This window comes from Ruditapes philippinarum, unplaced genomic scaffold (assembly GCF_026571515.1).
Source record: "Ruditapes philippinarum isolate M1 unplaced genomic scaffold, ASM2657151v2 ctg6025_1_1_1_1, whole genome shotgun sequence".
NCBI classification, from domain to species: Eukaryota; Metazoa; Mollusca; class Bivalvia; order Venerida; family Veneridae; genus Ruditapes; species Ruditapes philippinarum.
Window position 1 is genome coordinate 4,106 of NW_026853454.1, and position 27,851 is coordinate 31,956.

At 33.3% G+C, this 27,851-nt stretch overlaps 1 protein-coding gene across 1 annotated transcript in view; it reads left to right on the forward strand.

The window, feature by feature from the left end:
* Positions 1-6,494: 6,494 nt before the first annotated feature.
* LOC132736903 (DNA helicase MCM8-like) overlaps positions 6,495-27,851 on the forward strand; it is a gene marked incomplete at its 3' end in the record, with an annotated part of 76,458 nt that continues 55,101 nt past the window's right edge. The window contains 6 exon segments of the mRNA XM_060724116.1: positions 6,495-6,616; positions 9,907-10,100; positions 10,377-10,514; positions 12,654-12,736; positions 14,155-14,215; positions 15,979-16,067. Of these exon segments, the coding sequence (XP_060580099.1) occupies positions 9,956-10,100; positions 10,377-10,514; positions 12,654-12,736; positions 14,155-14,215; positions 15,979-16,067 (516 nt within the window).

Here is a 27,851-nt window from a genome sequence, read left to right on the forward strand (position 1 = left end):
ATACGATTTGTTCAGAGTTATTAAATCGCCAGTTGAATAATTCTTGTTTCACTTGTTGTCATCTTAGGGCAAGAACTGAATAAATTCCTTCTAAATTTAATAGGAGTTATTGCACTTTGGTGAAGTTGTGTATGATTTTTATTCATGGTTTGCTTGAATATGATTTATGTCTAAACAATTTTTTGTAACATTCCTGTGTTCATTTGACCGATTATTTTATAGTTTTAACAACCGATATTTAGAATAAACTATGTATTGTTGATATAAAGAGAAATCCAAAATAAACTAAAGTAATAAACAAGTATAATGTTGATTCTTATTTCTTGGTTTTATTCTTGTACCTACGAAGTATTTTGATTGATTGTTTGTTTGATTGGGTTTTACGTCAAAACGGCACAGTGAACGTTCCAGCTTTACTGGTGGAGGAAGACCTCAGGAGCGCCTTTTTGTGCATTATTTCAGGTACGAACGGGCACCTGAGTAGAACTACCCACGGTCCGTAAGCTAGCTGGATAGCTTCTTCTCATGAAAGAATCCAAAGTCCCTATCGGGATTTGTCAGGATTTGAACCCACAGTGGTGAGGGGCAAGACATAGTATTTTGTTACAAACAATAAAGAACATAAAAAAATTTTAACTGCTCGTAAAGGAGCGATGTAGTGGCAACTTAGGCTTTAAAAGACAATAAAATTTGAGCCCCGCAATGACAAAACCAACAACGTGCGTTGGACCCAGGATGGACCCAGACCAGCCTGCGCAGTCTTATCATGATCGATGCTGTTCGTTATTAGTTTCTCTACTTGTAATATAGCCTGGGTTCCAGTCTGTCGATTTTTTGTTATGTTTCTGTTTGGCAAAATCGACACTATCAAAACGACGAACGAATACGGAATATTAAGCGCATATGTTATGAACAAAAAAAATGCTATGAATAAGCAAAAACTATCAACGCCTGAATCCCAGGCTACTTGTTGTATGGTTTGTAAGCGAACAGCATGGATCCTGATCAGACCGCGGATGTGCAGGCTGATCTGGATCCATGCTGGTCGCAAACGCATATTGGTTTTGTCATGGCACGGCTCAAATTATTTCTTATTAGCATCTGATTAAGTTGTGAACCAACTTTTTTGTAGGCATACGTTGTGTTTATCTAGATAGACGCAAAGTTCAAAATAGATGAAGAAATTAAGGACAATTTATGCTGTCGGAAATTTTCAGATTTAGGCCTCCCTGGGCGAAAAATTAAGGCAAGACTAATAAGTAATTGATGATCATTTTGTAAAACATTGTGTTTTTCTATAGTATGATAAAATATTAGAGCATTGGAAGGATGGTGATATGATGGGAGTGTGTAATTTCTAATGGAAAACATAAAAATACATTTTAATGGCTTTAATTAAAAGTGCATTGATTGATGGCAGTTAAATTTCCAGGAAAGATGTTCATATGAAACCATAAGAATTTAGTGGCTATTGTGCCATGTTCAAGGTATGCAAAGACATATTTAGATTTCATAAACTAAAGTGTAACATATTATTATTAAGAATTATTATTAATTAAGAATAAATAGTAAACATATTCTGTAAAGAAGACCCTCCAAACTAATGGAAAAACAAATTCGCAATGGAATCAGACAAATGGATTTTAACGGTTGGCACGAGAAAATGGTGTTTTTACGAAAATTTATACACTTTATCTACAGAAAGAACAAATTGCTGGGCCTAAAAACGGCCATGACCTCGGAAATATCCTGGCCATAAAGCTTGGGTTAGGGCTTTGAGACTAATATTGCTGGAAAAAAAAACACCCTTCAAAATAATAGCGAAACGAATCCGCAACGGAAATAGACAAATGGTGTTTTATCGGTTAGCTCCAGAATATGGTAGGGTTTTTAACGAAATTTTACCCTTTATATAGGAAAAGGACCATGTGAAGGAGACCCTCTAAACTAATGGAGAAACGAATCCTTAATGGACTCATACAAATGGTGTTTTAACGGCTGGTTCGAGAAAAATGGTGTTTTATTTATTATCTTTATATACAGAAAGAAGAAATCGCTGGTCCAAAAAACGATGGTGCCTATTTCCCGGTCATTTTGCTTGGGTTAGTGCAAGAGTAGGCTCGAGAAAAATGGTATTTTATTTACAGGCAAAGCCTCAACCCGAGCAAAATGGTCGGCAGATTTCTGCGTTGCATAAAGATTTTTTATCTGTATAAAAAGTGACCAGCTATTTACTATTTTTGTGCATAAATTGTATAAATCTTCGTTTAAAACACCAATTTTCTCGGGCCACCTCATCGAACACTAGGCAAAGCAAAATGACCGGGATATATATGTACGCGCGGTTGCTTTTTGGACAGGCGATTTCTTCTATCTGTAAATAAAACACAATTTTTTTCTCGAAGCAGCGTTACGATTGTATGAGTCCATTTAGGATTGGTTTCTCCATAATAACCAGCTTGTGTTAGGGCATTGGACCTTATGTATAAGAATTTAAGAGGTAGGGACCTACTTAAAAGAGTTATAATCAACATCACCAATTGTCAAAGTTTAATACCACATCAAAACGAATCAAAACACTGTCCGACTTTGCATTTCTATGGAGGCTATTCGTTGCCAAAAATCAAGCCTTTGAAACTTGACAATGCATACTTCGGTCATACTAAACAGATTAGTAAAAATCTAATTGTCGATCCGAGAGTTACATACCTCTTAATTATCTCGATTTGATAAAATGAAAGCTGTTAATATGCAACTTAGATTAATTGCAAACTGTATTTATAAATGTATAACTTCAAATTTGCGACATGTAGAAATGTAAACGATAGCACGTACACAATACGTTTAATGTTGTGCATCATGACGTTGAGAATGTAACTGCGTCATTTTGACACACTCAGGTTTACAACACCACACTTTCCTTTTACATTCTAACGCGATTAACATTTGTAAACGATTTTGCAACTTCCATATATGGGATTATCACGGAAATAGACGAAAATTTATAGGCGGGGCCAATTTTCACGAAAGCAGAATATAAAGAGAGGTAACTCTTGCTGGTACAAAAAATATTTCAAATTATATAGAAACTGTTATAAATTTCACATACATCAACTGCATTACAGTTGACTTTGAACATCCTCTAATTTTGTTTAAACGTATTCTAGTACAGGATATTCAAGTAATGCAAAATTGGTTAAGATATAATGTAACAATGTAACAACGTATATACTGATAATGAGCATAATAATATGCAAAATCTTAAGTTGGTGAACTAACATAAGGGAATGTTTCCCATATATAATGACACACACCACTTGTCATTGATATGAAAGAGAGGGTTTGTTCATTGATATGAATGATAGAGTTATCTTTTTTACATTCAGAAAATAGTACTAGAATGCGATACATGGAAGGCACTTTTGGCAACACGAATAAAGAGAACTGAACAGTAAGCATATGCCTTCTTTCTTTAAAGGACTATGTTGGGTTGTAGAAAAACCCATATTTTTGACCATGTGTACGAGGGCTGTTCAAAAAGTTCGTGGACTGCGGCTCTACTGTTCACATCTTTTAATTTGCGTATATGATTTTACAACAAACATATATGAAAATATGTCCTTAATAAACAGTGACAAAATCAATACAATATGTTTACAAATAAAAATTCTGTGACAGTTACAAATCACAAGGGGTGCACAATCCGGCGCACGCTGATGATGAAACAAAATGACGTTCTTGATGTTGCAATACAAATGAAACATTTTACCAGCGTCATTGTTTTTGAAAGTACTCTTTTTAGTGTTCAATATCTGCGGATCATATACCAAAAACATTTTTCTGTTTGCGATGATGACCCGAGATATAAAGTGGCCATCTATTCGCTCCATTCTCCGTATAAAGGTCCGAGTGCCGCATATTTTTTGCTCTTTATCGGGATTTTTGAGTAATTTAAACACTAAACGGACAGTGTTATTAAGTTAATTCAATTGTTGATTGATAGTATCAATTTGAAACCGCCCTCGTCCGTCTTTAACAATATGATTATCGATGATAAAGAAAATATTTTATAAACTGACAATTATTCTATGCGGTAAATCTACTGAACACCGGCTAGCATTAATTATCAAACGGACCAGGGTAAATACAGGAAATACAAATAATAACTAGAAGTATTTATTGTAAATACGCATATATCCTGATGAATGAAATAAAATATCATTTTAATTAAATTAAATTGTTTTGTCAGAATTGAATGCATAGACCCGATGCAGAAATTAAACATCTCGGACATCTCGCAAAACTGTCAAAATGCCTGAACTTCTGTAGATCTTTTGCAATTGACGTTACAAACGTCCCAACAATTTGCCCTAAAAATTATTCGTCGCTCTTTCTGTCTGTGAGCATGTATTTGCCGTATTTGAATCGCTTGCGCAACCTGAAACCAAGAGACTTGCTCGACAAATCATTGTTTTTCGTTAATTTAATCACCTCATAAAAATATAAAGGAGTATACCACATTTATTGGTAAAAATTTCGGAAAGAGCGATTTTCTAGTTTTTAAACGGGGTTTATACTTTCCAACTTACACGTCTGTCTACTGCTGCTCAAAACTTGTTTGTTCAGCTATTCAACGTCCAAACGACGTCAAAAGTCAGATTTATGTCATTTAAATATTAATAGATGATTGACTTGTATTTAACTTCATAAAACAATTATTAAATTTGTTTCAACATTTGTTTATATTTAAACATTATATGAAAATTTCGGCGTGCGCCGATGTTGCGTTGCCATGGTTATTAAAGTGCACATAACTCGTAAAGGAAATAAAAGTTAACAATAAAAGTAAAGCTTACTTTTGAAAATAAAGACACTCTTTCGATTCATATCCACTAAGGGTGTTTTTATTAACTAAGTAAAAAATGACAACAAAAATTCACGAACATTTTGAACATACCTCGTATAACCACGAAACAATTCAAAGTTAACTATCGATAATTCCGTTGTTTAACCAAAAACTTGTGAATTTGTCCCATTTTTATTTTAATGTTGAAATAAATATTCAGTGTATCCTAGCAACTCTGTCTATATGATCAAAAGCAGAGAACTATTTTTATGTACATGAAATACTACACAGAATATTTATTAAGTTTTGGAAGGGATGGCTTTCTAAGAGATAAAATAAACAAGGTATACATAAATTGATAATCAACATACATACCTTTGGACTCATTTAAATATTATAATTGAAAAACAAAATGGTAAAAATGGGAAAATATATCTATACAGTATGGAAAAAATAAAAAGTTATGTATGAAAGGGTACATACAACTTTGGTTATAATTTTACTATTGTTAAAAGTTTTTTCTTGTCAAGTCATACGCTAGAATTAAGTTTACTAATATAATAATAAATGCTACTACCAGGAAAGACAACAGCCAGAATTTGGTCTGTATTAGTAATTAGTTGTATCAAATCTCTATCAGATGTTGACTTGAAAATTTGAAAGTGGTAAGGTAGCAGCTTAACTGTAAATGTTACTCATTCCCATGCAAATTGGAATACCATCAGTAAAATTTATTTGTAGTTGAATATAGTCTTATCATTAGTTTTCACTTCCTTCCTCAGACAGTAAGTAACCTGGTGTTTTTTTTTTAAGTTTCTTTTTCTAGGAAATGTGTTGTGTCTAGAACGTTTTAAAACTTATATGCCTATAATCCTTTAAAGTCCGCTGATGTTGATTGTAAAAAGGCATAGAATGGCAATCATGCAAGTGAATTATGTTTGGTGAATAAACACCTAAAAGGTATGGTAAACGGAAACTACGCCGCTTCTTGTCGCCGACGGTAAATACCGAAAATGAGCGAATAAATACGTTTATTTACGATGTGTAGTGGGCGGGAAAATGGGCGGAGCTTATTTTATCTCCTATTGAAAAACGTGTAAAGCTGGATTATGCTGATCCGAATCATGATGGTTCGACAATGTAAAGCTAAGAATGTAACTTCTGTTTTGTCGGCGTATACACGAACAATGAGTACACTTGGTATTGCTACTCTCAGTTAATGTTTCGTCGTCTAACAAAATGTATTTTGTTGAAATGCATGTTTACAATGTTAAATCGGCAAACTCAATCCAAGAATGCAACATTGGAGTTTACATACAAAAAAATACAATTGCATTTTTTTCATTAACAAACTGTTCAACTCAGATCAACAAGGCTTGATTTTTGGCAACGAATAACCTCCATACATTTCAGCCATTTCGATTCTTTTATTATACAATCTTCAGAGTGAACGAAAGCCTAATTGAAACTTTGTGGTAGATTCTAATTAAAAGTTAAAACTTATTATTTTGCGTATGATTATTTAGATTTTATTTAGTACACTTCATTACGCCTTTAAGTTCTTAGAACTATTTAATTAAAATTGGGTTGGTTAATAGATTTTCTTTTTGCTGCTTAATTATCATTGGATTCATTATTTGAAATTTGGCGCCAAATGTCAAACTAGAGCCTTTTAAAATAAGAAAACCAAAACAAACAAACGCGGAGGGTTTTGTTGATTCATTTTAATTTATTGTACGTACAGTAGGTAAAGTCGTGTCAATATAACATGTACGTGTAATAATTTCTAAGTCAAAGAGCTATGAATAATTTTACGAAAAAAAACAAAAAAAAACAAGGTGCATTTTCTAGCATACACAGACGGGGGGGGGGGGGGGTTCTTCACCCGCTTTGTATACACCATAGATATCTTTCATTTGCGAATCCTAGGTCAAAATTCTTTTGGATATAATTATTATTATGAATTTATGACCTGGTCACATGTCTTGAGGGAAGTTGAGCATAAAAACATGTTTTCTGCTATTTTGTCATTTGAAAAACGCTGCTAAATTATCATAATTTGATAAAGATAACACAATGCATGCTAAATTATCATAATTTGATAAAGATAACACAATGCACTTCCCTTTTATGAGAGGTATGAAATGGTTTACGGCATTGTTTTGCTCTTTCATTTCATGCCGAGATCCAATCATAATTCTGTAAGTCACATGAATAAAACGTGCATTTCTCAAAGAATTTCATCCAGCCAATTAAATAACCATGTGAACATGACAGTTTTTCAGCACTTGGCATAATTTAAATTAAATGAATATTTGAACATTTAATTGGAAATAATTCTCGCAAACAAAGAAATTCGGGACATACACATATATTTTATTTTGACTAACTTGAATCAGATTGCATGCGCATGTGTGAGAGATTGTGATAACTTTAGTCCTACAAATATGACGTCACTTTATAATTTTGCTTCTGGGCATCGCAACTTGACATAAACTGTAACAAGCCCCTAACATCTGATATATTGGACTAGTGATGTCATATATGTTTTCATTCGATACTGTTGTATTCAAAGTTTTGGTGAGCTCACAAATTCGTCATGATTTTTTAAACAAACATGACACTGATTGACATCAGAAAGGAATGGCATGTGATAACATAAATGCTTGAAATTCATGTAGATCAGTTAAAATGCACCAAAACAACACATATTTCTCAGGGCTGAAAATTAGCGGTCGCCCAGTCGCCCACGGCGACTTAATTTGTAATTGGGCCACCAAAAATTTCAAAATAGTCGTCCAGTCGGCGACTAAAAAAATCGGCCGTAGATTAAATTAATATCTGCCATTAAATCAACTCATGTGAAAATTCAAAGGAGCAAATTGGCTCCAAAATTATTAAATTTGCTCAAGAAAATCACGATTGGCTCAAACTTCCAAAAAGTATTACTTTTGGAATCTCCAGTCTAAATTTAGCATTTGCTATTTTAAGAATGGAAAAGTACACATTTGGTTTTCCATTTTCAATTTCCGTTTTACCGCTTCTTATCTCAAAACACAGCGACACAGTCTACTTCTTGTGGGTCATTGACTGGTTTATATTTTTACCTCCCCTTCTGTATTAAATATCGATATGAAAAGTAACACAGTCTAATAAACTGACCCTCGCCGTTTGTTTACATCAGCTGATAAATATGACACTAATTGTAGTGAACAATGTGTTGAATATGCATTGGAAATCGGGTCTAAATATTTAATATGAAACAATAAGTAGCGGCATCCCAAGATTACTCAAGATTATCGCTAATCAAATCAGAAGTTTGGGTATGAAATAGCCACAAATTATGTTCTGCAGTTGACAACTTGACCTGTTGACGGTAAGTTTGCATTCAGTAAATCATATCGTTGTTGATTACAGATCAAAAGAAAATATTAGTTAAGAGTAATGGTTGTTTTTTCATGTTTTTTTTTTCATTTTTTTTTCTTCCGGGGATGCTGATTGCCATTTTATTCTAACCTAATTATGCCTTTACAAGAAATTTATTTGACATTTGGCTTTACAGAGATTTCCTTGGAAAAAAAGATTGACCTTGATTTGACTTAAAATCAAATTTTAGTTTTGTAACCCCTAAAGCTGTTGCATAAGTATTCATTTATAAATGGCTTATGACTGTGAAATATTAAAGAAAGATTCAGTTAAGTAACATACAAACAGAAAATGCCTTCAGATAACTTATACTGATTCCTGTACACTTATAATGACAGAAGTACATGTGATTTTATTCCTGAATTTTCTTTAGTTTAGAATTTTCAATATCATTTTCTTCACTCTTCTTACTTTCAAACTTGTTTCTTCTGTATTATTTCAGATACAGATAGTCTTCAAGCCAAATCTTTGTCATTAACCATTAGCAAGCTGAAGCAGCACATTGGAATGTGTTTCTGCTGTTACTGTCATGCCACTGACTGTGTTTCTGCTGTTACTGTCATGCCACTGACTTAACCAGGCAAATGTCATAGCTACTGAGCTGGAAGCTTTTATAATTATCGACTGTAAATTTTATAAGTTTGATGTGTTAATGTGATAAAAAATGTAGGTACCAAAATAAAAGTGGACATTACAGTTTATGTTTTTCTAAATACCTCATGCTGTACCATTTTGCCTTATTTGAAAAAAAAATACATGCACGCAATTTTCGTTGCCAAAAAATTGGCTAAAAAAAATTTGCCAGTGCTAGCCCTTTTTCTGTTCATAATTTGTTGGTCCACTGATATATTTACTGGGCCACCAAAATTTTACAGTCAGTGGCCCAGGTGGACACCAAGCTTAAATGGTTAGTTTTTATCCCTGATTTCTTTAATTTTACTAGTTTCCACTGTTGTCTTCATCAGAATAACGTACATTTAGTATTCATGTAGGTCACTTATGTTTACATTTCGAAGCTTGGTATCTTCAACTTTTTTAAAAGGTTACAAAATTGTGTCAAAACTTGCTCATGTGTTACAAACTAAACCATGTCATACAAATATAAGCAGAAAATTAAGACTAGTTCTTGTACAAAATAATGCTTTTATTGTTTAATATTCATGGTGGAGTAGGGCATGCAAAGTGCCTGTGATAGCATTTTTAAACTGATATTAAAACAGTGTCCGTGAATTGTCATATGGGTTCATGGGTAGTTTCTAAGTGTCATGGCTGGCATAGGTTGTTTTAATTGATGTTTCGCAGTAATAAATTGAGTACAAAAAGGCTATTTTAATGACTGTACTGATAATCATACAAATGTATACAATTTGACATGTAACTTCAAATGGTGTAGAATGCTGTTGAAATAATTGTTTTATCGAACACAAGAATTATTAATTGTGAAAATTGGTTTTGCAAATTAAAAGAGGTTTAAAAAATGTGTGCCATTCTGATGAGGTTTTATAACTAAACTGGTCTGATCCAAAACTTGAATGCTACAAGTACAACAGATGAAGGAAAAAATGTTAAAAGTGGCACATGCATTTTTGAAACCCGTCTTTTTTTCTCTGTTTGACAAAAGATTTATTTTATAGCCTCAAGCAGAGCAGTGCCAAGATAGAAGAATGTTCGTTGTTTTCTAAGATGAGCCAATCAAGTAGTTCAAGTTGGCAAGGTGGTAGAGGAGGAGGTGGCAGGGGTCAAGGATGGCGTGGTGGAGGTGGTAGGGGAAACTGGCGTGGAAGATGGAGAGGCAGAGGACAGTACTTTAGAAATTATGGAAATAGAGGTAATAATACCTGAACATGTTTGCTTTATTGATTAACAATTTTTAGCTTATCTGAGCTCTTAAGTGAGCTTTTATGAATGCCTTATAACCGTGCTATTTTTGCCAAACCATGACCTATATAAAATACTTGTAAAAATTTTTTATAAGTTAATATGCAGCTTTAGTTAATTAAGCTCTATAAATATTAGCATTTTTCTCATTGTGTTAGATTTTCAAAAAGTGTTAAGACAGCAAGTGTGTAACATAATATTTGAAGATGATTTTCTGCTGTCAAAGGTGGAAATAGAGGTAACAGAGGTGGAGGAATGATGCCCGATCCCCAGTCTAGCCAGCCTAGAAGACCGACCATGGTTCAGACAAAAATCGATGTAGCGTCACCATACCATGGCTGGAAACTCTACTTTCCAGATGAAGGTAAGAATTAGATAGTCCATGTGTGAGAGATAGTTTACAGTGTTTTTTCTTTCAATTTTCAAAACAACCTGTGGCTTTCAGAAGGGGAAAATATAGCGGGATAAATCAGAAAAGGGGGAATCAAATTATGGAATTTACCCACACATTTTATGCTTTTCTCTCGTCTATTCGTGACTCTTATTTGGAAAAATTGCACTTGCACAACAAATATCAGACATACATACAGTTCAATTAGTGCATTTGTTAAATAAATTCATTATCTAAAAGTTCAAAGACTTTAAATTATTTCTAAAAACAACCGCTCAAAGATTAGAGCAACTGAACATGTCAACCATGACTGTCTTGCTCAGCTGGACGCTTACCCATCGATTCGTGAAATCCGATTCACCCTGTGACGTCATCAAAATATAGATGCTCACACCACTAAATGTTCGCATGGTTATTTTCAGCCCGATCTGATCATATATGTTTCAAAGCCTTAAGTAAATTCTTACAGCATAATGAATATTTTTTTGGCTTAAGTGTAAGTGTGTTTGATAAATTAAAACATCAATATTGAATATTTAAAAGTAATTAGGTCACCAGCTGATTGTAGGGTAAGGTCATTTACACCTGTTCAATTACGCATTTTAAATAGGATAGAATTGTCAAATAGAGTGTCTAATAAAACTTGTGTAGTTTTCGGATGGTGTATGTCCTTGCAGAAGTATTTAAACCAGACAATTATTTGGGTCACGAATCGATGAGAAGGCACGAATCAATGAGAATAAGGAATATATAATTTTCAATTTCAATTCAATTACACATGCATTGTACATAGCAAAGGCTATCTATAGGGACAGCATTCTGTCTTCTAGCTGCTGTTAAGTCATGGTTCTGGTGAAGAATGTGCACTAGGCCTTTTAGGGGAAAATATTAGCATTTTTAGGGGAAAATATACCTATTTTGGGCTAGGGGAAACAGCCTTTATTCGGCTGTAAAATTCAGGAAAAAAATTCACTGGTTTAAGACTTCTAACAACTTCCATTTCATCATAAGTGACCTTCTGGTAGTTATTCTACCAGTTTAGGGACAGACAGGCCTGCACAAACGTGCTAGGTGATAGTAAGTAAAATAGTATTCATTTACAAAGTACTTACAAGATTATAACTTGCTTAAATTGTGTGAAAAAATAATAAATGCTAAAAGAACGCTGTGTACTGGATGTTTTTAATCCAACGTTTTTTAACAGGTTGAGGAAACAGCCCTGCCATTAATTTTAGGGAAATTATTTGGTATATTTGCGAAAGGAGAAGAAAAAACTTGATGTAAATTCAATTTTTGCGGAAAATTGGGGTGAGCGGGAAATAGTTAATAGGAGGAATTTAGTATTTGTACATTGTATCTTGCAAATGATGGCAAGACTTTGTGGAACATTAGAGAAAAGTTGAAATTGTTTGGTGAGCAGCAATATGAAGAATTTTTTAAATTATGACAGTGAATATTGACATTTTCCAAATTGACAAATCTGTTGTTAAAAATTCCTAATTGAATCTACCAAATATCCAGTGTCTTTTCTAGGATTTGAAAAACAGAGGGGATTTTTATCGAAAAGTGAGAACTTATTACATTTGTTAATTTTTTTCCTTCTTTCTCTATGTAAAATTTTCGCCCTGCCTCTGAAAAAATAGGGGGGAATTCTCAAAAATAGGGGTGAATCCCCCCATCCTCCCTCCTAGAATAGACACTGAATATCCCAAAGTTTTTTCAAGCAAACTCATTTTTACAGCATGTATTTGCTATTCATGAAAGACACACCATTGTTTACCATGTGTATTATCATGAAATGAAAAAAAAAAGAATGTATCGATAATTTTGATGTATTTCCTGCTAGTTTCCATGTTAAAACTGCCCAATTTTTACCAGGGGTGACAAAATCAATTGCCCAGGTTGCCCCACAGCCTGTACAGATAGAATAGGTTTTTTAGAAAAAGTGAATACTAAGTCACTAGATGTGTATGATTTGAAATTTTAAGCTTTTTGTGTTAATATTTCAAATAAAAATGTAACACTGAAAAAAAGTTGCCAAAAGTTTTGTATTTCAATATGATAGCATTGAAGTTTCATTTTGTGAAATATATTCCATTCTCTGACTTCCAGTATATAATGACCACTCAACCTCCGTCCAGAAGGTTCAAGTGTTTGAGAAATATTTACTCAGCTGGTTACAGACTTTTAATTTGGTGAGTTCTGCTAGATTTTCTTGACTGACTACATAGCTCAGTATGGAGAGCATAATTATAAGGATCTTGCTCTAGCTGCCAGTACAGACCGGAATATCTAGCTCGAGGGTAACTGTTTATGGGGGTAAAGAGGCTCTGCTGAGTTTCCACTTAAAGCAACGAAGCCGCCTCTGTGGTCGAGGGGTTAGAGTCGATAACTTCTAATCCAGTTACCTCTCTGGCGTTGGTTCGATCCCCGGGAGATGCTTTGGTAGTTTAGCGCGGAGGAAGGTAGTCTAGTACTGGTGTAACTCTCCAGGAACGATGGTTAGGAAACTACCCGCCTATATGACTGAAATACTTTTGGAAAAAGGCGTAAAATAAAACAAACAAACAAAAAACTTAAAGCAACACGCCTCCAGATTTATTTTAATTTTCAGGAAAACTTTGAAAATGTATTTTATGTTAATTTAATATCAAGGAAAGCCAGTTTTAAGATATGGTCATAATCAGCTTAAAATACCAGAAAAATAAACAAACAAACTTACTTGATTTTATTCCGTTTTCAGTATGTCAGTTATTACTTAACCTAAACTTCAGTCTTAATAGTTATTTCTAATTTCTTTTTTATGACAGAAAATGCTAAATCGTTTCTATGTCTAAGGCATTGTACTCTGATAGGGATTATTTTGGCTTATTTTATAGCCGTTATTGGGTCATATTCTCAATTGAAAATAGTATGTTATTTTCCCAATCCACAGGAAAAATTCCCAATTGAAAGTTACAAAAAAATTATTGAATAAAAATTTCTAAAATCTTTGAAGATAAGGGCTTTTTACTGTAATAGTGCTTAAATGTTTGAAGATGCCATTGATTGTAGACAGTTATTGTTTGCAATCACTTAATCACTGCAAAATTTCAATCATGCATTTTTTCCCCCCAATTTTTAACCAAACATCGCTAAAATTCCCAATTCCATGGGTATGGGTCATTTTCCTGTCTGAGATATATTTCACATTTTTAAACACAAAGGCATTGGATATTGTCTTTAGTCTATAATGAAAACAACAGTAATATATATAAAATTTAAATTTTCCAAATAAAGAATTAGTTTGATTACTTATTTTATTATTAATTTTAGTAATGTTCAATGTGTACAAAGTTTATATAAGCTTTCATACACACTCTTGAATTTGTTCCTGGAACCAACCATCCTGCCAGCAGTTAGTGTGAAGTTTCTTGTTCAAAGAAACACCAGTTTGCCCAGACGGGGTTTGAACCTATGCGGCTAGAGATCCTAAGATTGCAAGTCTGACACGTTAAACACTTATTGAAATAGTTTGATAAATTTGATGAGGAAAAATTTCAGGGGATATGTTTAAATATTCTTATGACTTTTGCATACATTTGAATGTTTTTGCTTTATCAATTTTATACAGGATGACATAGAATTAAAGGGAAGTTTTACTGTGGATTACAAAGAATTGATCTCGGATCAAGGTACGGTAATTTGAAATATTTACTTTTTAGCTCGACTGTTCGATAAGAATAAGTAGAGCTATTGCAGTCACCCGAGTGTCAGCGTCCGCGTCGGCTTAACCACTTATGTTAAAGTTTTTGTAATAGTTTTCAAAGTCCATTGACATATGGCTTTGAAACTTTGCACACTTGTTCACCATCATGACCCCAACCTGTAGACAGGAGGAGGTAACTCTATCAAGCATTTTGACAGAATTATGCCCCTTTTTTGACTTGGAATTTACGTTAAAGTTTTTGTAATAGTTCAAATATTTTCAAAGTCCATTGAAATATTGCTTTGAAACTTTGCACACTTGTTCAACATCATGACCCCAACCTGTAAACAGGAGGAGGTAACTTTATCAAGCATTTTGACAGAATTATGCCCCTTTTTCGACTTAGAATTTACGTTAAAGTTTTTGTAGTAGTTCAAATATTTTCAAAGTCCATTGACATATGGCTTTGAAACTTTGCACACTTGTTCACCATCATGACCCCAACCTGTAAACAGGAGGAGGTAACTGTATCAGGCATTTTTTTACTATCAAGCACTAAGAATAGTCGAGCGTTGCTGTCCTACCGACAGCTCTTGTTTAGTAATAAGAACCCCAGTTTGTAAGGAATTTTAGTAAATCACTGTTACAAGTGGACACCTTCACAGATAGAATAATTATTCTCATGACATTCTAAGACTGATTAGTGATTCAAGAAATATGATAAAATATGTATTCTGAGCATGCCTTTTCCCAATGTCACAACAGGTCAGATTACCAGTATTAGATTTCCATGGCAAATATTCTTATATTTTCCCAGTCTTTAAAAAAGAAACTCTCCAAATTGAACTGAAATTCTCAATATCAAAACTGACAAAGTTGCTGGAGTTCATTCCAGTGTGGTATCAGACTGATGTTTCTGTACATATCACTGTCAAATTTTAATGTATCTTTTAATGCTTTGAATGATACTTGCATATGTTAGAATTATTCTTTTGTACATTTCAAAATACTATGCCAAAAGAGTAGGAAGGAGGTTTCAAAAGGTACCAAAAATTTTTTTCACTTAAGGAATTATATGGTGCAAAATTTCCCAAAGTGGGCAAGGTACTTTTTTGTCAAATGGTCAAGAAAAATGCCTGATTCTCTTATGACTAACAATCTTTGTATCGATTGGTCGAGACAAGGCCACATGACATTAGAAAAAGAAATTTTCCTTGACTCTAAGGGATATTTTTGTAAACAAACTGGGTCATAAAATATGGTGGCCTTAGTTTAATTGTCTTTTATGAGAAACAAATACTCAATAGCTTTTCAGGATATTGTATTATATACTAACTGAGAACTCAAAACATCTGACTCTAAAATAAACGTCCTGTGTAAATTACATATACTGACTGCTTTCTTTGGCAAAAATACAACAATGGAATAAAAGAAGGTTTTGCTTTGCATTCTTATGGACATTTACGAGCTTTAGAAAGGAAAATAGGAAAACAAATGCTAAAAAACTGGGGGTGGGGTGGGTGGAGACTTGTGCACTTTACTTCAAGTTAATAAAGGCTTACTGGATTATTTTCATGCTTGATGTTGAAGGCCTGTAGCCCTACTCATTTCTGAAATAATGTACACAGTGAAATCTTGAACATCTGGATAGTCGCCACATTTGTTATACCGGTATCAATGTTCAATAATTAACATGTATAGAGATTCTCTGTGCAGCAATGTAAATTACAGTGAAATATTTCATTAAAGGTGTATGTGAAAGCTTGCCAGATTTACAAACAGATCTTAAAGACATGCCCCAGAAAGTGCTGTCATGTATGGGCTTAGCAATGCATCAGGTATGTATAGTGTTAAAGTGATATTTCTTCTGTGATTTGATTTTGTGCCACCATTCCCATATGTGTGAACTATCCCACTTTTAGCGGGAGACTCCCACTTTTTGCAGCCAAATTTTCACTTTTTCTCTTAAAATAAGGGGTATTTTCACAAATTTAAGAAATTTCTGTCTTTTTATATCAGAACTTTCTTCTTTGTTTATTGCAAATTTTAAAATCGCCTTCTTTTTTTGTGCCCCCACGTTAGTGGCGGGCATTTAGATTTACCCTTGTCCGTCCGTCCGTCTGTCTGTCCGTCCGTCCGAGCCAACATTTGATTATTATGAGCTTCATTCCATAGTTAAATAAAGAACATAAACTCATAAAATTTAAAATTAAGTGTTTTTTTTTGTTTTTATGAGCTTATTTTGCTTATGGACGTTGGTCCAGGTGGTGTTTATGAGCTCATTTGCCTCATAAACATCAAATTTTGCGTCCTTCCGTCCGTCCGTCCGTTCACTTTTGTGTCGCATGTAACTCAAAAAGTATTTGACCTAGAGTTATGAAACTTTATAGGAATGTTGATCAGCATGTGCAGTTGTGCACCTGGGTATTTTCGTCTGGATATTTTTAGTATTTTCAGAGTTAGTGCCCTTGACTTAGTTAAATTTTGCAATTTTCAACTTGTGTCGCATGTAACTCAAAAAGTATTTGACCTAGAGTCATGAAACTTTACAGGAATGTTGATCAGCATGTGTAGTTGTGCACCTGGGTATTTTCGTCTGGATATTTTTAGTATTTTTAGAGTTATTGCCCTTAAATTAGTAAAATTTTGCAATTTTCAATTTGTGTCGCATGTAACTCAAAAAGTAATTGACCTAGAGTCATGAAACTTTACAGGAATGTTGATCAGCATGTGTAGTTGTGCACCTGGGTATTTTCGTCTGGATATTTTTAGTATTTTCAGAGTTATTGCCCTTGACTTTGTAAAATTTTGCAATTTTCAACTTGTGTCGCACGTAACTCAAAAAGTATTTCACCTAGAGTCATGAAACTTTACAGGAATGTTGATCAGCATGTGTAGTTGTGCACCTGGGTATTTCCTTCTGGATATTTTTAGTATTTTCAGACTTATTGCCCATGAGTTAGTAAAATTTGGTAATTTTCAACATGTGTCGCACGTAACTCAAAAGTATTTGACCTACAGTCATGTAACTTTACAGGAATATTGATCAGCATGTGCAGTTGTGCACCAGGTATTTTAGTCTGGATTTATTTAGTATTTTTAGAGTTATTGCCCTTCACTTTTAAAATTTTTTGCAATTTTCAACTTGTGTCGCAAGTTTCTCAAAAAGGATTTGACATAGTCATTAAACCTTATGGGCAGGTTGCTCATCATATTTTACAGTGTTCGAAATTAGCAGTAGTCCTATAGCCCCTGACTACTAAATTTCTCCTCGGGCTACCAACTTTTCACAGTAACAAGCCCGACCAGGCTACTGTATTTTCAGAGACAATATAAACAACTGTTTTGAACAAATGAATCGTGCTAGTGAAATGTCTTTCGGGCTAATGAATATTCCAAATTGGTAGTCCGACCAGCCTAGTGGATTCAAATCCTAATTTCTTACACTGATTTTAGATTTGCACCTGGGGTTTTGCTTGTGGATTTATCCAGTATTTGTAGAGTTATTTCCCTTGAATTAGTAAAAAGATTGACAGAACAGTGGCGCGGTGGGGGCACCCGTGTCCTATGGACACATTTCTAGTTTAATAGAAATCACTTACTTAATCATAAAAAAACGTTCACTCTGTTTTCTCACTGACTGGAACAAATTTACAACAATTTTGGGGTTCAGTTAACTTATTTTACAACTTTTTGTCTTCATGAGTCCATTATATAAAAAAAAGAAATGAAATGAAAAAAAAACGTTTTTTTTTAAAGCTGCACACCTCCAGATGAGCAAAGTTATTTTGAGAAAAACGTACTAAGATTTTAGGAAAAGTATAAAGATTCAAAATTCTAGTAATAATTTACATGTTATGTGTGATTAATGACATTTTTCAGTAGAGCTTTTTATAACTATATTTCTACTGCGTTACTAATGCAGTTAGGGCTATTTTTGCATATTTTGACCTGATTTTATGGTAATTTACATGGGTTGTAAGTGCCATTGATAATGTGTTATTTGCATTCTTTTGGTAACTTCACAATATTATTCTATTTAACCCTTTCCCCCATGAGCATATTGTGAAAAATGGCCATTTTCACTGAAAAGCCTCCTCTTACAAGTTCAAACTGCTATGAAACTATGAAAAATGCTTCAATACTAATCAAACTTTGCACAAATGTTGACTGGACCATTGCCTTTGTAACGACATGCTCAGTCTTAAATTTCCTGTTACCATGGCAACGAGGGGACATCTCAAAATTGCCAAAAATCACTATTTTGCCTCGATTTTTTCCATCAAAATTTATTTCAAAGTGCTGCAACTTCTCAAGGGATCGAGATAGAGTCAAAGGCTTTTCAGCGTCGGTTACACGTTACCTTATGATCGACCTGGGGTCATTTTAAGCTTCTCACAAGTCCAAAATTTTCTTGGCGATGAGGGGGACTCCGCCCCCCCTTCAAACACCCCAAACAGAAGGGGGCACATCCCCCTTCTGGTAACCCTCTGATGTATCTTTAGGATGGGGGGCGGCGCTGAAAAAGTGCTCATTTTTTTTAGCAACATTTCTCAAACGAAAACCTGTGTTTGGAGCCCAAAAGGACATTTTTTCACTATTTTTTAAGGCCTTAAAAAAAGGGGGGGGGGTGGAAAGTGCGTTGTTTCGCGTATATATGAGGTAAAGGGTTAATACATTTTCATGAAAATTAGCAAAAATCTGGAGGCATGATGGTTTAAATGTGTTTTTTTTACCAGTGCTCCGCTTATATTAATTATGTTTCCAATGTAACGATTACATAATGTAACATGGTTTTATAAAATGTTTGTACCCAGTCATTGTATCAACATGAATGTTGAAATGTCAAGAAAATCAGAAAACATGTATGAAATGAATGAGCTGAGGTGCATCAAAATTGCCGAACATAATAATATGGCTCGGGCTATGTATAAAAGTATGTTAGCATACCTTGTAGAATATTATCAACACATTTTGAAAGGAACAGTTAACTGCTTCAATAAATAAGGTTTTTATATTGCTTTTAAATATGCATATACAGGGCACCCGGCACACAGTAGAAAAGCGCTGTTAGTCATCGTATATTTTTGCTAATAATCTAATGATTAACGTAGAAAATCCGCTAAACCTCGCATGTTTCTTCCATGACATCAAGTATTTTTCTAATATTGTAGACGTCATTCCTGTTAATTTTTGTTGATGTCGCTAGAAAAAACAGATATTGATTACAACGGGAAAAATGAAGGACACACAGAAATAAGAAAATCGCGCAGTCATAAAATTTTATTGTAATTTGGGAATGACATCTACAAAAACATTTGAAAAAAATCAAAAGGCGAACAGAGAAAATTAAAATTTCACGATCATTAGTGCATAAGAGAATTAATGATACATGGGAAAACAGACATTACTTTGAGAAGCGGTCATTGACTAAATAACGTTGAAGCACAAGTTTTAGCTATTATGACATTGACGTCAATAACTTTTTGGAGTGTGCCGCTGTCGCCGACATGTGTTTATGTAAAATTGAATATATCTGTATTATAAGAAGCTACTTACATGTATCTTTCTATGTTTATTTAATATAAATTCTTCTAGGCAGTGTAAGAATTTCAAATCAGTATCTCAAATATACGAAGGTTGATCAATATATTTGTGGACACACTCCATAAATTATTTTTTCGGGGAAGGAAAGTAAATATAATTATATTTGACATTTATTCATTGATTTATCAATTTGATGTCTAAGTTTCAGATAAATAATTTGTATATTTTATCCGAAATGACAGTTTTCAGAAATACATGTATAGCTGATCGCTGCAGCTGATTGGCAACTTACGTTACCTGATGTTGGCGTTACATCTTCTAAAAAACTGCAGCCCCAACTTCTACACATTGTTCATGCCTGTGTACCCACTGACTGAAAATGCTCTTATAAAATCAAATGAAGGCAACACAGACAATGCCCTTGACTGTAAATCATGGAGCCAGGTAAACTTGTGTCTCTTTAACTCTGCCTTCAATTTCACTTGCAAAACGTTCGCATATCAACAAGTTTCGGTTGGTCTGCCGCATCTCTTATAATCTTGAAGTTTTCCTCTACCCTCAAGGAAGCGTTTGTGCCACTTATAAACTAGCAAATGAGACACGGTTTTTGTTCCAGATGCAATTTCCATGTTTTCTTTAGTCTCTTGTAGCGTCATACCAAGATTTACACAGAACTTTATTACTGCCTCTGCTCCAACAACGTTGTGCTCCTCTCTGGTGACACACCCCTGTCTCCATTGACATCTCCAACAAACAAAAGAAATTGTAGCGACGCTTGTTTTTTTCAAATGTTCTTTAAACATTATGAAAGAATGTGACGTCCTTTTTCGTATAATAAAGAAGGGCACCAAAATAAGGACAATTTTTAAGTATTTTAAAATGGTAAACATAAATTTTTTAAGCTACGGCGTTCGTATGGCATAGGGTTGCTATGGCGATACATATAATCAACAAAATGATAAAAAAAATTTAACATCACAGCATATTTGTAATTGTATTAAATTCTTCTCCTAAATAGCGAAAATTCTTTATAATATCTTGATTAATTATTAAGTTATTAATAGCGTCCATGAATATATTGATCAACCCTCGTATTTTACGCAACAAAGAAAGTCGACAAAATTTTGGATAACCCCTTGTAAACTTAAGAAAAATCAAGTTTTGGTTTGAATGTATCATCTGTTAAGTGTATCTTATAAAAAAGTAACATTATAAAAAGAACAATACCACAAAACAATGACAAAGTAAGGGTTGAAGTAACATTTTACAAAAAGATATAAGGTAAAAAATAGATAGCTAGTATAGTCCAACATGGTCCTGATTGTGAATTTTCAACAGTCTGATGCATGGACTCTGTTAATTGTGAAAGGCCATTCGTGATTTTGAATGGGTTTGTTAGGCATACCAATTAAAAAAGGAAAAAAAATAGCCGGAGGAAGTGCAGTGTAAAAAAAACCATAAATGCAATACTTAGTTTTTGACATATTTTCCTTTATAATACTTATATGATGCTTCAAACTTGGGTATAAAAGTAGCGGTCAACACAACACACAGTGATAGAGATTAGTTAGAGGAAGTGCAGTGTTGAAGAATAATAATTTTACTTTTTGTGCCCCCGCTTTAGTGGCGGGCATGTAGATTTACCCTTGTCCGTCTGTCCTTCGGTCGGTCCGTCCGTTCAGTTTTGTGTCGCACGTCACTCAAAAAGTATTTGACCTAGAGTCATGAAACTTTACAGGAATGTTGATCAGCATGTGTAGTTGTGCACTTGGGTATTTTCTTGTGGATTTATTAAGTATTTTTAGAGTTATTGCCCTTGACTAAAATTTTTGGATTTTTCTACTTTTGTCACATGTAACTCGAAACTTTACAGGAATGTTGATCAGCATGTGTTGTTGTGCACTTGGGTATTTTTGTATGGATTTATATAGTGTTTTTAGAGTTATTGCCCTTGACTAAGTAAAAATTTGCAATTTTCAACTTGTGTCGTATGTAACAAAAACGTATTTGACCTAGAGTCATGAAACTTTACAGGAATGTTTATCAGCATGTGTAGTTGTGCACCTGGGTATTTTCCTGTGGATTTATTTAGTATTTTTTAGAGTTATTGCCCTTGACTTAGTAAAAAATTTTCAATTTTCAACTTGTGTTGCGTGTAACTCAAAAAGGATTTGACATAGAGTCATGAAACCTTAGGGGTTTGCTTGTGGATTTATTCAGTATTTTTAGAGTTATTGCCCTTTACTTAGTAAAAGATTTTTAGTTTTCTACTTGTTGAACATGACTTGTAGTCCAAAAAATAATTGACCTAGAGTCATAAGATTGACAGAACAGTGGGGTGTGGGGGCACCCGTGTCCTATGGACACATTTCTAGTTTTAGCTTGACTAGTATTCAAAGAATAGTAGGGCCATTCTACTCACATGGACGTTGGTGCTGGTCGGGCCAACAGTTTGATTGTTCCCAAATCACCTTTGAAATAACTGTATAATAAATATATTGTTATGTACTGAGTTATTCCAGTGAAATATTTATACATTGTATATTAAAGACCCTTCTTAAGGTAAGTGTGATAATTGATTATATATACTTATTTCTGAAATTGCATTTTAAAATGATAAAAAAATTAAAATACAATACAATGTAGAAAATTTATGTAGGACACTTGGGCATGTTTCTGGACATAGGCTTGAGAGAGGACACATGTATTGGATGCTTCTGCAATAACAGAAAAGTCATCAAATCTTTTCATTTTAAAAAACAGTTACAAACATCACTTAATTATTTAATTCTTTACTAGCAGGGCTTATTTTATAGCCGTAATTGGGTCATATTCCCAATTGAAAATAGTATATTATTTTCCCAATTCACAGGAAAAAATTCCCAATTAAAAGTTAAATAATAAAAATATTGAATAAAAATTCTAAAATCTTTGCAAATAAGGGCTTCTTCATAAACGTTTGAAGATGCCATCCTAGACAGTAATTGTTTGCATCCATTAAAACACTGCAAAATTTCAGTCATGCATTTTTTCCCAATTTTTAACAAAACACCGCTGAAATTCCCAATTCCATGGGTATGGGTTGTGTTCCTAAAATCCTGGAAAAAATCCCTGACTAGGTTGGATGCCACTTGCGTGACATTGTAAATTGATCGCTATATTGTTGATATATTTATGAGTGCGGGGATTTTCCAATGCTGTTTTTAGAAAATTATCAGACTGAGGCTGCGAGTTAATGTCAATTATACTGAATTAAGGTATCCCTCTAGTGGGTTAATGAATTATTACTTATCATTGGACAGCCAGAACCTGGATTAACGTTGAAAACTTGATAAAGAAACGTTTTTTTCTTATTATTTCTTTTGTTTAATAATTTCTATATCTTCGCAACAGTAGGGTGCGAAAATCAAACAGCGTTATACGAAAATTGGCACCGCTTGAAAAAGTAACTTTAGTGATCCTTATTTTATCGTGTTTGAATCGAAATAACATCGGTCTGAGAGGTGTATATCGGCTATTTAACACAGGCTTTGTCGTTTTGATGCGAAAAAATTAACCACTCAGGCCTACGGCCTTCTTGGTCAATTCCTACGCATCAAAACTCCAAACAGGTGTTAAATAGCTGATATACACCTCTCAGGCCAATGTTATTTCTTAAATATATAATGTAAATTATGCCATACTTTAATAGCTTTATATATAAAATTTCTTTTGAAATATTTTATTGTAGGTGTTACATGTATTATGTTTCTATTAGCAGTTGATCTATTAGTGAATTCATTTCATTTGACATGAACACTTGGAAATTTTTTGTTGGACTGATTTTTGTGGTGAATTATGAATATCATTTACTTGATTTTTTAAGATTCACGCAAAACAACAGATGAAAAAGAATTAAAACTTCTGAGATATAAGAAAAATTAGCATTTCTCATTGATTTATGACTTATACATCAATAAATAAATTAAAATGTTATTAAGAGATAAATACATGGTAGACTAGGACCGGAAGATGATAATTGGCCTGCAAAATGAATATAATGGCCCCAATGGCTTTAGCCTGAGAGCATTATTCATTTCAGGGATGATTATCAACTTCAGGCCCATCTAAGATCTATATAAGTGTCTTTGATACAAAGTAACACTTGATAGATTTAAAACTTACTTTGATATTTCTTTCGTAAAAATTCTTATATCTGTAGATTTCAACTGAACTTTACAGTAACTTCTATAGAGTTGCGTCCCTTATGTATGCAACTGAATGTAGAAGCAGGATTTTTTTCACAGAATGAAATTGTAGCTAGTATTTTTTGCTTTAAATTTCAATAAAGCTGTGTTTGTAGAAATTACGCTTATGTTCTATCCTACTTTACAGCTAGCTGTTTTGATGACGTTAAATGTGACGTCATTGTTTCAGTTTGTGCACGTACTGCGGGCCGATTATGATTATCAGATATTGGCACTAGGCCGCAAACATAATTTGTCACATGACACTCATAATCAGTTGAAATCATAGGCAATTTTGTTACTATATATAGTAACAAGTGTATTAATGACCAGTAGATAATAACAACTTCTCAATGGTATCGACTTCTCAAGCTTATCAACTTCTCACACATAGGCGGTTAAAATTATCAAGAAGATGTTTATAATAGGTTATAAATTTCTTACTTCTTAATGGATTGCCTTCAAACTTGGAAATTTCTTAATTGATTGCCTTCAAACTTGGAAATTTCTTAATGGATTGCCTTCAAACTTGGAAATTTATTATTGGATTGCCTTCATACTTAAAAACAACAACCAATTTCACAAGACTTTTAAGTTTACTAGACTGAATTTGACCTTCACTAATAAATGACAATGACCTTCAAGGTCAAATATTTGAATTTATCGTTTGATTATTGTTATAATTGGCTAGAACTTTTTATTTATAAATTATTTGTCTGGGACACAATAATCCTTAGGACAAGAGCTTTATGAAGAGCAAATTAATTTTGAATGACCTTGACCGGGTTTCGGGTTTGTAATCCTTATTAATTTCGAGGTATTTTGTTCAGGATAAACCTGTTGTATAAAATTGAAGTAAATAATTTAGCAAAAATCTTCTCGCCCAAACAGTGCGACATGTAGAATCTATATATTCCACTACTCGGTTTGTGTAGTATTCGGTAATCGACATCGCTAAAAATAGTATTTTCATCGATAAAATCATATTCATCCGTAATTTGTAATTGTGCATTTTTTGACAATTCTATAAGCCAACGCTATTTTTAAACTTTTGATGCGTTGTAATTTGTTGGATACTTGTAACAAAATAAAAATAATTCTTTCTTTTAAATCGCTAGTTTTAAGCTGTTTTGAGAACTACTTGTTGTTAGGTTTGTCGTAAACTTCTGTGTCAGAGATTGAATGCCCGCTTTGTATTTACTTATTTTCGATCAGAAAATACAATAAAACAATATTAGAAATCTTCGACCATTCGGGAATTATTTTGCTTGAAAATTAATGCGCCTGTCTTTGACCATCTTTACGCAGTGATCTCCCCTGAATTTTTCGGCGTTAGTGTACATATAAAGGGAAGTAACCACTTAAAAAAAGTGGACTACTTTCGGCATTTGCAATTAGCAGCATTAGACTCTGAAATTTCGCTACCATTATTTATTTGGTCTAACGACCCAAACAAATAAAAACTTGAAATATCTTCTTTTTAAAAACCCATAGAGCTAGAGCTTAGATATTTGACATGAAACATCTTCTCGTAAGTGTCTACCAAGTTTGTTCAAATGAAAAAGCCCTGGGGTCAAAATTGGCCCGGCCCCAGGGGGTCATTGGTTTTCCTTATATGAATAAAGTAAAAACTTTAAAGACATATCCAGGAGTAAGATTCTACGCAGAGAATTTTTTCTTTTTTTGTACATAATTATGTTCTATGGGTTACATAGAACAAAAATCAGGTCACCATGCTCAAAAAATAGGGGTCACCATGCTCGTTTTTTCACAATGTCGCTTTTTCAAGGACCATTTCTCTGTATGTCTTTAAAAAATGATATTCAGACAATTATAATCAATAATTGTAATAAAAGACAAGAAATATACATAAAAGTCATGATTTTTTCTTCAAATTATATTTATTGAGCATTTTAGAATACAACATATATAAAAATCAGTACATTTTGGGTAAAAAATGATGGAATTTATGTCTAAAAACTTGAACCGAAGGGTTGATAAACAGACAAAATTTTGACATTTTTGTCTTTAAAATAAATTCTAACTCAGAGAATTTGTCCATATTTCTAATTCAATTAGCTAATTATGTATGCTTACAGAAAATATAAAGATATATATGCCTTACCATGCTCGTTTCTGAGTAAAATGGCAAGTTATTACCTCCCCTTAATAGTAAAATGTGGCTAAATGATCATTTTCATGATTTGTAGCAGTTATAAAGGGTACAGAATGTAAAGTTTTAAAATAATTAATTCCTTCTTTAAGACTGCATAAAAATAGAAGTGGCTGTCTTTTCATACTTGTTTTGGAAGAAAACAAAACAGTTTTATTACCTCCCTTTATATGTAAAAAATAGCCATTTTATAATGTATCTATTTTCCATAATTTTCCAACACCATGAGGACTAGATTTCCTTGTCTTACATGTTTCTTTAAAAAAATTAATTATTATTCTTCATATAAAATAAATAATTAAACATGATTTTTGTTTGTTTCAGTTATTATTACATCTTTCAATGAGATGTTCACAACGTGTATTCATGAGAGAAAAAACAATATGAAATATGATAATAATTATAAAGCAATTTTTTCTATTCATTACATGCTTTTATACTTTTTTTAAATAGTCAAATGCCACATAATATCAACAAATTATGATGTCACAAATGTTTTGGTAGAAAATAGCGAGTCAAAATTTTTGATTATAATTTACACTTCAACTTATGTTTGAAAATTCTGCTGAAATTCCTTTCAGTAATATACTTTTTTTGTATATTTTCGATTGGATTTACTCAATTTTATGTGCATAATTGAAAACACTTTCAATAATACAGTCCTTTTTTGACGTTTACTAGTCTGGACAGAATTAGAATCACCGCATATACAGTCTATATATAGCAGAGACCCATATCGATATCTCACTTCCCTTGAAATGTTACTTAGAATAAGGTTTTCACTGCACTCAGTGCACTTTAACTTGTCCGCTAAATATCCTTAAGTTCAACTATTCTACGACCTTCTCTCCAAGATGGCACATCGACACTAATTTCATCCACATTGTTGTCAACAGAACACTGAAATGATTCATCCGAATCAGCGTTGACTTCTGTTACGCAATCATTTTCACTCTCCGGTACATGCGACTTGGCAAAAAACTTGATATTTCCGATACTTTCTGATCGTTTCTTTGAAATAAAGGAACCTGACTTACTCCTCTTTCGCAAAGACATCTTAAACGGCGATTTATATTTGATTTTGACACTTTAGCTATAATTGTATTTTTTATCCGAAGACTACTCAACTTTAATTAAACCCAACACAAAAAAACGAAATAAATAACAAGTAACGGAAAGTGACATGCGCAGTTTATGTGCGCAGCTGTGACTACTCCAAGAAACGTCTTTAAAAAAACTTCTTTTAAAAAACACAAAGAGCTAGAGCTAAGATATTTAGCAAGAAACATTTTCTAGTGGGTGTTTACCAAGTTTGTTCAAATAAAAGCCCTGGGATCAAAATTTACCCCGCCCAAGGGATTATTGATTTTCCTTATTGTTTATAGTAAAAACTTAAAAAATCTTCTTTTAAAAGATACTAAAGAGCTAGAGGTTATATATTAAGCTTGAAAAAATCTTCTTAGGCCGTGTTGACCAAGTTTTTTCAAATAAAAGCCCTGGGGTCAGAATTGGCCCCACCCAAGGGGGTCATTGATTATTCTTATATGTACATAGTTTTTGGAACTGTGGTTTTCCCTTAGCAATAGCAATGCACATGCACTATTTCAGATGCAAATATGAACTTTGTGATATCAGTTTTAGATTTAGATTTTATATCTGCTTTTGTTTAACTTGTT